This window comes from Meriones unguiculatus, chromosome 1 (assembly GCF_030254825.1).
Source record: "Meriones unguiculatus strain TT.TT164.6M chromosome 1, Bangor_MerUng_6.1, whole genome shotgun sequence".
NCBI classification, from domain to species: Eukaryota; Metazoa; Chordata; class Mammalia; order Rodentia; family Muridae; genus Meriones; species Meriones unguiculatus.
Genome location: NC_083349.1, coordinates 2,109,719 through 2,123,183, shown reverse-complemented (window position 1 = coordinate 2,123,183; position 13,465 = coordinate 2,109,719). Strand labels below are relative to the sequence as shown.

Below are 13,465 nucleotides of genomic sequence, written 5' to 3'. Positions count from 1 at the left end.
TGACTCAAAGTCCAGCATGCTTTCATTGACAGCCAAGTTGAGCCATTTGCCATAGGGTATCAATTTGCTCCTGTACGAGGTCAATCCTCTGAGACAGGAGCCTAACTTCTGTCATTTGGGAGGCTCCAGCCAGCAGCTGATCAAGACAGATGCTGGGACTTGCAGCTAAGCACGGGGCAGAGCTCCGGAGGTCCTGTTGAAGTATTGGGGGAAAGACGGAAGGACCTGGAGGGGACAGGAACCTCACAAGAAGACCAACAGAGACAACTCACCCAGTCCCATGGGGGCTCTCAGAGACTGAGACATCAGCTAAGGAGCACGCATGGTCTGGACCTAGGCCCCTGCACACATGTGGCTGATGGGCTGCTTGGTCTTCATGTGGGTCGCCTGGTGTGTGTGTGGGTGGGTGAGCTGTTTCTAACATGGACTCTGTTGTCTGCTTTTGGATCACATTCCCCTGCCAGGGCTGCCTTGCCTGGCCTCAGGGGATGAGGAAATATTCAGCCCTGATATGGCCTTATGTGCTGTGGAGGTTTGATAAGAGGGAAGGAAGTTGCCTTTAACTGGGGGGAAAAGGGAGAGAGGAAGAGGAAGGAGGGGAATGGTAAGAGGGGAGGGGCTGGAAGAACAGGAGGGGAGAGGATACTTTTGGGATGTAAAGTAAATAAACTGAAATAAAATTAAAAAGAAAAAAAGAAAAAAAAAACTCTGACAGAAACTGGAAGTTTTATTTAAAATACAAATACAGAAGCCCCCTCTCATTTTACATTTAATAATGAAGGTCAAATTTATTGTTGAGTAACTCCCAAATGAGAAGTTTCCAGAAAGAAACTGCACCTTCAACTGACCTTGTGCAAGGCTGATCAATAGTTTAATGTCAATGACAGTGGAGAGGCTGGAGTATTGCAGGTCCAGAGCCTAATTACAATCTATCTTGGGCTATCTTTAGCCCCCTAAACACAATGACTTTTTGGAATGTATTAATTTAACAAAATCATAGTTTTCACCAACCAAAAGGTTAAAAATCCAGCAGAAAGCACCTGAGGCCTGTAGAAGTTACTCCATTTTGCTCAACCAGCTACTTAATGTGCCCACCAATGTGTTTGAAAGTGCCTTGATTTATGACCTTCTTTGTTCTCTTTCTATAAAAACTTCATCAAATTGTTACAACATTGGTACATGGAATTTGGGGTAACCTAAATCTGTTCCTGCGCTATGGCCACTTATAACTGGCTTCAGAATAAACTACCACTTATCCTTTTGAGGTGACAGATGTATTTTTGTGTTGACACAAAGCTAACATATACATATATATGTGTGTGTATGTATATATATGTATGTTTATGTATACACACACACACATATATATACACACACATATACATGTATATATATAAATAGAAGAAACCACAAAATTTGGAAAATAAAGATGAAAAGGAAAATAATTTCTACTCCAACTGTCCTGCCACAACCTCTGTTGACATGCTGGCATATTTCCTTCTAGCTTTCCCACAGCTCTTTTCTGGTACTTGTGACAAATAGGATGAAAGAGTGCAGCCTGAAGCCCCCCAGGACTGACCCCTCCCTCATCCGAGCAGTCCTCTGTAGTAGCACGTTTCCACAGCAGGCCTGGGAGCCGCCACCCCGTCACACTGCCCCGCTGATTCTGAACAGCAGGCATTACTGCAGCAGCGCGCATTTTTCTACTTTTAAACAGTCTTTAACTACATCCTTTCCAAGGAATAAATGTATACACATACTCAATTCATATCCCATCACAAAGGAGATGAAAAATCTGAATGCAATTACAGCAGTAATTAGAGGTCTTTATCTGTTTTAGAATCATTAAAGTAGATTAACTGGGTCATCAGTCAGCTATAAATGGGCATGACAAAAACAAAACAAAACAAAAAAGCAAGCAAACCAAACCAAACCAAACCACGCAGTGCCCAGTGCCTTCTACAAGGCAGGCCAGTCCAGAGAAGTTTGTTTGAGAGTTTGACTCTAATTTGCCTATTTGTTCACCTAATTTGTTGTAGTTTAAACTCTGCTCACTGTCATAAAATGGAACTGGACAAGGAGAGAAGAGTTGAAAATAAAACCTGATATTGACATGAGAATAAAAAGCATCGGATCAACCTTATTGAAGAGATACAGATGTCATCTTGTAGGCTCAGTCTGAGACTCTGATTATAAAATTAATGAAAACCAAAAGGGAACTGCTAAAGCCCATGCTTGCTGATTTTGAGAAGGAATTGGTGTAGCCTAGGAATATTAGGGCAGAATTATCCAATAATCTGAAGCACCCAGGCCCGGCTGCCACTGGAGACCACATGCAAACCAGAGGCAAGTGAGCAGAGCGCACACGCCCCAGCTGCACTAGGAAAATGCAATTGTTAGGGCAGGCGAGCATCTAAGGAAGCGCATACACACCGTAATCTAAAAATAACCCCCCAGAATTACAGGCTTTTTGAAGTTAAAAGGGATTTTGCCACAGAAGCCTTCCCAAAGCTGCAATTCAGTTTTGTTATTGCAATGCCATTCCTGTTTTCTTTGATAAAGAAAATAGGTCCTCTAATAAATATATCACAAAGAACTATTAAAACAAAACATTTATGTAAATAAATATATTCATATCTACCCAACACTATTGAGAGGAAAAATCTGCGCCAATACTAAAATTAAAAATAAAAAGACAAAATTTAAAAAGAAAAACTTATTTTTAGTATGTGAAAACTTTTATGATAAAGTTTGTCTTTTAAGACAACTTCGAAAGTAATAATAATAAAAAAAAAACAAGTTAGGGAGACAAAGTTTGACAGGATGTCATTATGCAGGTCAAACTTGGAAGGTCATATTGAGCACCTGTTCTCAGAGAAAAGCATCAGGTCCTCTGTGTACACACAGGTTTTACTGTAACAGAGCAACTTGTACAAATTAACATTTAAAATGAGCATCTTTTTCGTTCCAGTGAAAACAGAAAAATTAAAATAAAAATTAAAAAAATACAGTTACAACAGAGAATGTCAAATCCAAATAAAACCCTACAGATTCTGCTGACTCTCCCATTGAATGGCAGGGCTCATCATCTTTATGAGAGAATTTTATTTTAAAAGTGTCACCTTAAACCACACGCGTGTCCCTTAAATAACCACAATTTAAACATGCCAAAGGAGAAGCCATGTTGTCAAAATGCCACTTTTTCAGAGAGGAGTAATGGACAGCCTGGTCAAATTCAAACCTTTTCGATGTATAAAACTTTATAAATGGAACTACTCCATCGATAGGCAAAGTGTAACCAAAATCTGTCTGGATGGATAATGTGTAATTTTTGCACAGGACTGCTTAGTAAATACGGAGCTGTATATGCCAGGAATCGTGTTTCAATAAAGGAGCATGAAGATTAAAAAGAAGAAGAAAGCGATAATCACTAAGAACGCTTAAATGACAACTTAACTTTAACTTATAAACACAGTTATGCAAACTGTCACACTTCTGTCTTCAAAAACAAAAACTGGGCGCTGTGCTGTAGGCCTGAAATCTTAACACCCAGGAGGCTCAGGGAGGTAGTCATTATGAATTGAAGACAAGCCTGGCTACAAAGCAAGACTGCCAAAAAATAAAAAAATAAAAAAAAATTAAAGAAATAAAAATTTAAAAAATTCTCCTCCAGTCTCCCCAAAACGACATAAAATATGTAAGTCTATGCATTTATGCATATATGTTATCAGCCAAGGAAGAGCCAAAACTAAATGCTTAACCATATGCCAAGCACACACGGCCTCATCCGTCTACACATACCTGCAGGCAGGCACACACACTTTGTTTCTCCATTTCGATCGGCTTGTCAGCATGGCAATGACCTCACTCGGTTCTAACCAATATAACGTCCGTGCTAAAACTCTTTCCTTGTCTTTAGAGACGGCGACGTCTCTCTTCATCAGCTGCCCAGTTCCTGCTGCTCCACGTCTAGACCTTCCATATATTCTCCTGGGCTTCCCTTCCTCAGACTTCAGCGGGGAAGGTGAGCATGGCCGCCTGGACCCGCAGTAAGCCTTTCTTCTCTAATCTGGTTGTTGATTTTCTGCTTAATTCAAAGTGGCAGAAGTGGAGCCCTGGACCCCTGGCTCTTCTCCAGTTACTTCCCGTGAGTTCTTCTGGTATCAGAGCCTGACTGCAAGCTTGTGAAGCACTGCTCGGCGGAACAAGCCCTGCTGACATAGCCTGTTACAGAATGTCTTTAAACTTCCTGTGTAACGTGTATGGAGTTTCCTCAGCTGGTATGTCCGTGTACCTTGTTCGTGCAGTGACGCCAGGAAGGGGCGTCTGATCGCCTGGGACTGGAGTGCAGGTGATAGTGGTGAGCAGCCACATGGGTCTGGGAGTGACTTCTAGAAGAGCAGCCAGCAGTCTTTGCTGCTGAGCCATCCCTCCAGACTGTTTTTCAAGGCTTATTTTTATTTCTTATTATGTGCATGTCTGTATGTATATGCTATATACATGTGGCCAGAAGTGGGTGTCAGATCCCCTGGAGCTGGAGTTACAGGAGGTTTTGAGATGCTTATTGTGGATACTGAGAACAGAATTCAGATCCTGTGGGAGAACAGCAAATGACCTTAACCACTGAGCCATCCTTCCACTCCTGTATAATGTCCTTTTAACAGAAAAGGAAGTACAGGAAGGACACTTTTCTCACTTCACCCCAGTGCCATATTACAGTGACACACTCACAATTTAGTAAGCAGCTTGATTTTTTTAAATATGTATATTGGAGTCACTCAAAAGGTAAGCAGCCACTGATGGTAGGGTCAAGACGCTTGGAGCTAGGGATGCTGATGGAGCAGAAAAACTGGAGGAGCAGAGATGAAGCATTAGGACATGTGCAGACAGCAGCGAGCAGGAAGGACTTCCCAACGGAGTCATGCTTCTTGGCAATTTCCCACTTTCCTTAGCCCTCTGGAAGGTAGAGAGTGCTGAAATGTGCCACCCCTGGTGCATGCAATTTCCACTTAGGGGCTACGGAAGTGCCTCCTGATCTCAGTCAGCTATCTTGTTTCTGGTCCTTGGCATCAGAAGCACCTCAACCCGGATACTCATCATCAAACAACTAAGGGGATTCTTACGATGATTCTTCTAGACACCAGTTGTCAGCTTCTTGGATAATTCCCTTCCTCATTCTCCAGGGCTCCCATTATAAGCAAGAGGCCTAATGGTATGAAGTTTAGTTCCCAATGAATATTTCTTGGTTAGAAATACATATATGAATCTTTTTGACACAGGGTCAGGTATAGGTCATGCTAACCTCCAACTCACTATATAGAAAAGAATGACTTTTAAATTCCTGACCTTCCTGCCTTCACCTTCCAAGTGTTAGCATTCAGGTGTATGCCATTACATTTGGCTTTTCAAAAAGTTCATTTATATGTTTGTGTGCACATCTGGATGCACATGTGGGTGGGGGTCAGAGACTGATGTCTGGAGTCTTTCTCGGCCATCCCTTTCTTCTCCTTCTTCCCTCTCTCCTCCCCCCTCATCCCTCCTCCTCCTCCTCCTCTTCTTCTTTTTTTGAGATAGTCTCTCATTGAGCCTGAACCATATCAGTGACTTTCAGGGATCCACTTCTTCACACGCACGCCCAGAACCCAGTGCTGGAGCCACAGACAGACGCTGCTGCATGACTTTTTGTGTGAGCGCTAGAGGTCTGAATTCAGGTGCCTGTGTTGTCTGTTGTGTGCCACCCCCACCCTCTTGCTTTGAGGCGGTTCCTCCCACAGAAAGCCAGTATGGCTTGGAATTTGCTATATGCCCAGCTGGGCTTCAAACTTGCAGTTCTCCTACCCCTGCCTACTGAGTGCTGGAATTACAGGCATGTACTACTATGTCTGACTTTTGGCAATCTTCATGTTATCTCCAAATTTTGCAGCATTTGCCATGTCATATACTACGTGCTTGATGAAATCAGTTTTTCCTCAAATACAGTCTTTAGACTTGGACTATAAATAAATATGTACTAATTAAACCGTCTATTATCAATGTCCACATTCCATAATTCTTGGTGATGTGTGTGTTTCATCTCAAGACTGGGCGTCATTAAGTAGCTCAGGCTGGTCTCAAACATGCTTGCCCTCGCCGCTCTACCTCCTTACTGCTGGTGTTACCAGCACATGCCACTATGCTTGGATTTATGGTAATGTTAAGAATCTGAATTTCCCACTAAACTGTAAACACAACACAAATAATGAACCTGTCCATTTTTGCATACCACTTTGTAACTTGGGCTATAGTTTCTGGCACTATTTAGCAGCTTAACAAAGACTTGGGGCAGTCAGTTACTCCTGATATCCATCGTAAACATATACAAAGACTGAACTTTTCCTTTTTCCCCTAACTCTGCCCCTCCCCCTTTTTCCAGTGCTACGGACTGAACTCAGGTCTTGTTCATTCTAAATGCTCTACCACTGAGCTACAACCTCATCCCCCAAAATGACACTTTTGACTCTGCCCCTGTCTAACCTCCTAACTTTCCTCAGTACAGCTTGCCCATGTTTCCTACCTTAGTAAACGGCATCACTTTTACCAAGCCATTTAAGATAAAAGAAAAAAGCAAAACTAAACAAAGCAATGAGTAACCCATAATTCTTTCCTTTCTTGTTTCACATATCAATCCATCAACAAAATACATTAAATCTCTTTTCTTCTACGTCCACAGCTACTTTCTCAAGTCACCATTATCTCGTTTGAAATACTAGGGTTCTGTTGTTATTGTTGTATTGTGTTGTTTTTGAGAAAGGGTCTCTCTGTGTAGCCCTGGCTGTCCTGGGACTATGTAGATCAGGCTGGCCTCAAACTGTCAGATATCCACCAGTGTCTACTTTCCTGGTGCTGAGATTAAAGGTGTGTGCCACCACACCCAGCTTCTGCTTGGAATGCTATAATGGATTTCTAGTTACCCTTTACTCTTTTATATATAATAAGTTTTATTTTCACTTACTTTATGTTTCAGCAAGTGCGATCAAGCCACATGCCCCTTACACCGAGCAGTTCCAGCAAAGCTCCGCAGCTTCTAGCTCCAGCCTGCACTTGGGCTCACTTTGTCCAACCACAGAGGCTTTCGTGGTCCTTATGTCTCCCTGGTCGCCAGCCGCCTCTCAGAGCACCTTCACTGGTGCTCACTACCTAGACCCGCTACCATCTCATCGGTTTACTATCTACAGTTTGTTACAGTTATCTACAGTTATCCACTATCCAATGAGCTAACCATTGAGCAAGCCACACCTTCACTGCCTCCGCTCGTCACTCTAAACTTCACCTTCTCCAAGAAGCTGTTCTTGGCAGCTCTGCAGAAAGAAATACTCTCCCTCACACAGTTCCATTACCATGTGGTTTAGTTTCTCCACACCAGCCCTAGACCCACTACCATCTTATCTGTTTACTATCTATTTCTCCTCTCCTAGGAGTAAGCTGCTAAAGGCACCATCTCTGCATGTACAGCAGGGCCTGACATCCAGTAACCAGCCAGCATTTCCTGAACAACAATCCTCCATCCAATCTGTCGTGCCTTTTATTTTATTTTTTATTTTTATTTTTTTTCAATGCAGTTTATTCAGGAACCTTGAACAATCATCAGACCCTGGGGAAAGCCAGCCCACAGCTTAAATAGCCTCTGGGTAGCCAACCCCAGCGTGCTACGTGGGCAATGCAGATAGGTCCACATACATGGAAGCAAGCCAGATCCTCAGCCTTAGCCAAATGTGGAATTGTTCGTGACAGAGAGCACTCACCATCGGGAAGGTGGAAGGCAGAAACCAGCTCCATCTTTAAGGCGCGGCATTACGCAGCTCTCTACAGTTCCCCCTTTTTATTTTAGACGCGTCAGGCAAGAGTAGAGGTCTGATCGCTGATATTAGAAATAAATTGGGACTTTGTACTGATGTTCATTTAGGTGTCATCCACCCAAAGAGCATCAGACCCGTCCGATACCTTTTTCTCAGAGGCGGGACCTGGGGCATCAACCCGCATGCAATCAGACATGCTCTTCTCTGGGTCCAAAGTGGCTGACCCTGAGTGCAGTGCTTAGCCTCGCGTGCCTTTTAATAAATAAAACCTGTCTCCTTGACATCTTCTTACTTTCTTCTAGGCATGTTAAATGGTGAAAAGCAAAGCCAGGCACAGTGGCGCACACCTGTGATCCCAGCACTCAGGGAGGCAGAGGCAGGGGGATAGCTGTGAGCTCTAGGCCAGCCTGGTCTACAAAGGGAATCCAGGACGGCCAAGGCTACACAGAGAAACCCTGTCTTAGGGAGAAAAAAAAAGTGAAAAGGAAGAATAATAAAAGATGCTTAAGCCTATGGGTGCAAGAGAGAAACTCCTGACAGTATACCAGGATAAACTGTCAGGTCTGGTGTGTCACTAGTGTGACTCTTCCCAGATCAAGGCCAAGATAGTCAGTGGGAAGAAAATCTGCTTTTTATTACTTTCCTCCAGATAGGCGTTTCCTTTTTCTAACTTAAAATTCATTACATTCTTTTTCGGGATTCTAGGCTATTACATAATCCCTCAAATGTCAACTCCTTCAAACTTGGTCCTTAACATTACCGTCTTTCTCTCTTGTATTTTTACAAAACACCTTAAACAGAAACAGAAGCACTCAGGTGCCCTAAGACACAGACCCTGGGCCTGCAGCTGAGCTCTCGTCCCACCATCCAATGAGCTAACCATTGAGCAAGCCACAGCATTCCAACCTTCACCCCAAACAGGACAGTCAGGGCAGATACTGCAGGAGGGGTCAGTGACCGGAAAGCTTTGGACCAGAGGAGACCATCTTGGATGGGGATAATGAGAGGGGAAATGAGACCATCTGAACAGGACTACAAACCAGGCCTTCACTGAAACACAATTTATTAATTGTGCTCTCAATTTCTGCTTCAGACTCACAGTGGAAGCTTTTGTCCATTATATTATCCAACGTCCTTCACATAAGAAGCCCACACTATATGCTTCCCAGAATTTAGTACAAGGAATGAGGCTCAATTTACAATCAAACTTGGACTCTCTTTTATGAGGAATTACAAACTACCAGAAGCCACGGATGTCTTAGAGATGGAAGGGCTACTGGAAATACCTAGCACAGTGTGTATCAAACTGTTAATAAAGTTAAATTGTAAACAATTTTTTTCTTCACACAGTTGTTTTATTGAGACATAAATCACATGTTTTGAAGTTCACCGTTTTAAAGTGTATTGATTGATTCAGTTATTTTCAGCACATTCAGTTATATAACACTGAAATCACCAAAAAGAAACCTCTAGCAGTTGTTCTCTGGTGCTCAGCAAGTAAGCGTGTTTGTCAAAGGACCCCTTGGTCCTTTCATTGTGAGCTTGTGGGATGGGCTGCAACGTGTGCTTCATTCACACATTCATTTTTGACACTTAATTCTTTTGTCTTTCCGTTTCTGCTTTCCATTTTTTGTTTTTTTATTATTTGAGGTGGGGTATCACGCTGTGACCCAGGCTGGCCTGGGTCTTGTGGCAATACCCTCACCCTTCCAGGAATTACGGGTGTAAACCACTCCACCTGGCTTGTCCGGACATTCAAGAGCTGCCATTTTGGTGTCTGCTCTGGTGAATCCTGCACATGGAGACCTCAGTTAACCCTCACAGTAAAATCCGGAACAACAGTTCTCAACCTTCCGAATGAACTTCAATATAGTCCATGTTATGGTGATCCCAACCATAAAATTATTTCAGTTGCTACTTCATGACTTTAATTTTGCTACTGTTATGCATTATAATGTATCTGTGGTTTTTGATGGCCTCAGGCAACCCCTGTGAAAGGACTGCTGGACCCCCAGTGGGGTCACGTCCCACAGGCTGAGAACTGCTGACACTACATTTAAGAATGTGAATATTAAAATGTACAAGAATTAAGGCTAAGTAACTTGCTGAAGTTTTTCTAAAGGATCTACAACAGTGGGATAAGAGGGGACAATTAGTATGCTATCGATATCTTTGGGCTAACTAGAACACAGAGAGGGAAGCTGAATAATAAGTTAATTAGTTAACTAATCCCAGGTCCCTGACACAAGCTTTCCCTTCTTCAAATGACTACCTTTAAAAAACAAAACAACCAAAACTTAATTTTAATATTACAGGCTTTCTTAAAGTCCCCGCGGAGACTGAGTGTTTTTAAAGTACCTCACTCTGTAAGCAACATATTTTTGTCATGCAAGTCCCAATCATCTTTTGATGGCTAACATTGGTAGACAGTCGGTTTTTCTCTTCTTCTAGTCACCCTTCCTCTGTGCACATGCACCCCTGCCCATGTCTCTACTCTGAACATGGTTGACTGAATTCAAACTGATTAGAGCTCCTGTCTTATGCCACCTATCAGCCTGAGGTCTCCGGGAAGCACAAGTTAAGTTATGTCAAGCCTGAAAGCTGACCAAGTGCAGGAAGGACAATCAGAAGCTGTCAGGCTTCCTGTCCACCTCTGGTGTAACTGCTTTAAGGCAGCCTAAGAACACACCCCTCTCCTCCAGCACGGCCGCCCCAGGTTAGGGTCTCAGACCGACAGTGCACCCACAGGCAGGCTTGTGGAGCCCGACAACGGTCGCCGCCGTCCAGGCCAAGTCGGTCAAATTAACAAGTGACAACTGGCTGGGCCGCTGTAAGGGACGTGCACCTACCAGTCCCGCCGCCAGGCAGGGTCATCCGGAGCCCAGGCACCTCCCTGATTTCTGACAGGGACCCGGGCAGGGCATGGGGTCCCTGTCTGGGAGGCGAGGGAGCAAGGCCTCGAACCCAAGTCACCAACCCTGGGGTCGGAAGACCTTCAGGGCAGAGAAGGCGAGGGCGGGGAGCGGCCTCGGTCTCGGCCCCGCACGACGCCCTGGACCCGCGAGGGGCCCCGTCGGCCGCGGGTCTGGGGGCACGCGCACCCCGCCCCCGGCCCCGCGCCATCTTGGAGCGCTGAGGCGCTCGCTCAGGACCACCCCAACCGTGGCCCCGGCGGCTACTCACCCGCGCTGCCCGGGGCCAGGCCCCCCGCCGCCTCCGCCACCCCCGCCGCGGCCAGCAGAAGCAACAGCGCGCCTCGCGGAGAGGCCCGGACGCTCGCCATGTCCGGGCCGGGCGGGTCCGAAGCCGCGGGATGCTCGGACCCAGCCTGGCCGCAGCCGCCGCCGGCACCAGGCCCCGCCCCCGGCGCCCTGGCTCCCCGGTGATTGGCTGCGGCGCTCCGAAGCCCCGCCCCAGCCGCTCAGAAGTTCCAAAACCTCCCCCGGGCGGCAGCGCGCCCCGGACCCTGCTCTTTGTTGTGCGCCAGCTGTGTGTCGCCTTCGGCCGCGGGCTCCCGGGCAGCGGTCTTCCCCCGGGAAGTCAGAAGCTGGAGACCCCTTCGGAACGCCTCTGCGGCAGGCCGGAGCACATCCCCCGCCCCGCGAAGCTCAGAGGCGACTGGCCTGCCCAGATCTCTGCAGGTCGGTCTGAACCGCAGGGGTGCACCCCTTGCAGCGTGCCCCTGAAGACTTTCAGTCTCTCGTGCCCGTGCTGCCTCCACCTAAAGAAGGTGTGTCACCTGGCCTTCCCGCAAAGCCAGAGGGCTGTGAGGGCGCGGAGCCACAGGGAGGCCGCCCGCGGCCACTCACAGTTAATGCTATCCCACTCAGAGGAAAGGGCAGGGCAGCCTGATGACTAGACTTGGAGAGCCTTGAAATTCAGAGTTGGTTCAAGAGGATTTGGAGGTGGATCGCCCCGCGCCACAGCAGCTACTGTGGACCATGCTCTAGAGGCGCAAGGCTAACCCATTGTGTAGGAACACCTCCCCTCTGCCCAGCTGCCCGCTCTCGAACAGATAACGCAACCATTTTAGAGTCACCTTGCTGTTCACAAGTGAAACCAATTGCTTATTTACAGATTCCTCTACTCGGGTCGCTAAAAGCTCCCAGGCAGATGGTAGCAGTGATTCTAGAGGAAAAGCAAGGTCCTGATGCACTCTTCGAGCCCGGATTTTACACTCTTCCTGATTAGCCCAGTACTTCTTACTCCCCCCCAACCGCACGCTGGCCTTCCTTGATAAGTTCAGCGGACAGTTGTGCCTGTTTGTTTGTTTGTTTGTTTATATTTGTGTTCTGGAGACAGGATCTCATACAGCTCAGGCTCACCTTGAACTTCACTGTTAAGCCAAGGCTGGCCTTGGTTTCCTGATGAAGTGCTGCAATTTCTGGCATCCAGCTCACACTGTATTCAGAAAGTCTAAGACAGTACTTGATCCAGTGGATGAAGTGACACTCCCAATCGGAGGGTCTTACTTGGGCCTTAGGATTAGCTTGGGCTAAATTCCCACGCTTCCCGACTACGCTGTACTTCTTTAAAAAACAAGTTTTGAGAATTTTATTCCACGAGCACTGTGTCGCATCATTTCTACCCCACCCTCTTTCTTTCCTCTTCAACCGAAGCTTTACTCTTTAGAACAGTTTTAGGCCCACAGCGAGGTTGAATGGAAGGCACAGAAAGCACATGGCTCCTGCCCCTCTTGTGCACACAGGTAAACAGTCTTCCACCAGCATCTGTGACAGTGAGTGCACAGCGCCGGCCCAGCCACAGGCCTCCCTGCTGGGACAGTGCAGTCTGTGTGTTGACAGATGCATAGTGTTTATCTATTGTTGCTATTGCCTGTTTAAAGTGGAGCTGTTAGGAAAATGATGTGGTTCACTGGAGCTCACGCTACAGCTCTCTTCCACCGTGCTCGGGTGATCATGCTTCACTGAAAATTGATTGATGATTAGAGATCAATGTAGTACTTTTAAAAAGATTTCATCGTCCGTGATCGACTGTTCTGAGGCAAAGAGCTATCTCACTGTGTTTTAGTTAAGGAAACCTCATTAAGCCTCTCTGTCCCTCTCCTCTCCAATGCTGAGAATTGAACCAGGGGCCTCGTACGTGCTAAGCAGGTGCTGCCTCACCTCACTGTGTCCCCAGCCCCCTCCACAAATCTTTTGGTTAATGGCTTTGTGGTGTATTTTCCCTATGATTCTATCTCTCCTTTCTGTTTCCTTTTGAGATAGATACTCCCTATGTAGCTCAGGCTGGCATCAAACTTGAAATCCTCCTGTCTCAGCTTCCAAAGTGCCCCACCCCCTTATATTTTTCAAGTATAGAATTTCTTTGTGTTTTCCTGTGTCTCTATTCCCCTCCTCATAATATTCATGCCTCTCCTTTTTATATTCTTGATAACATTTGTTATTTTATAATGGCCACTTAATGTCCTTGTTTGGTAATCTCTATGTCTATTTATATTGACTTTTCCAGTTATGAGTAATATTTTCCTTTTTCTTTACACGCTGGATAGATTCTGATTGTATGTCCTACACATGAATTTTGTGTTTGGAGTGATCAGTGTGTGTGTATACTGTAAGGACATTTACTCTCTTTTTTTCTGGCATGCAGTTAAGTTACTTGAGGATCTA

At 45.6% G+C, this 13,465-nt stretch overlaps 1 protein-coding gene across 1 annotated transcript in view; it reads right to left on the bottom strand.

Moving 5' to 3' along the window:
- Window positions 1-11,166, bottom strand: part of Reck (reversion inducing cysteine rich protein with kazal motifs) — a 70,288-nt gene extending 59,122 nt beyond the window's left edge. The window contains exon 1 of the mRNA XM_060378667.1: window positions 11,019-11,166. Coding sequence (XP_060234650.1) covers window positions 11,019-11,118 — 100 coding nt within the window. The 5' untranslated portion in view covers window positions 11,119-11,166. The remainder of the gene's footprint in view (window positions 1-11,018) is intronic.
- Between the last annotated feature and the right edge of the window lie 2,299 nt (window positions 11,167-13,465).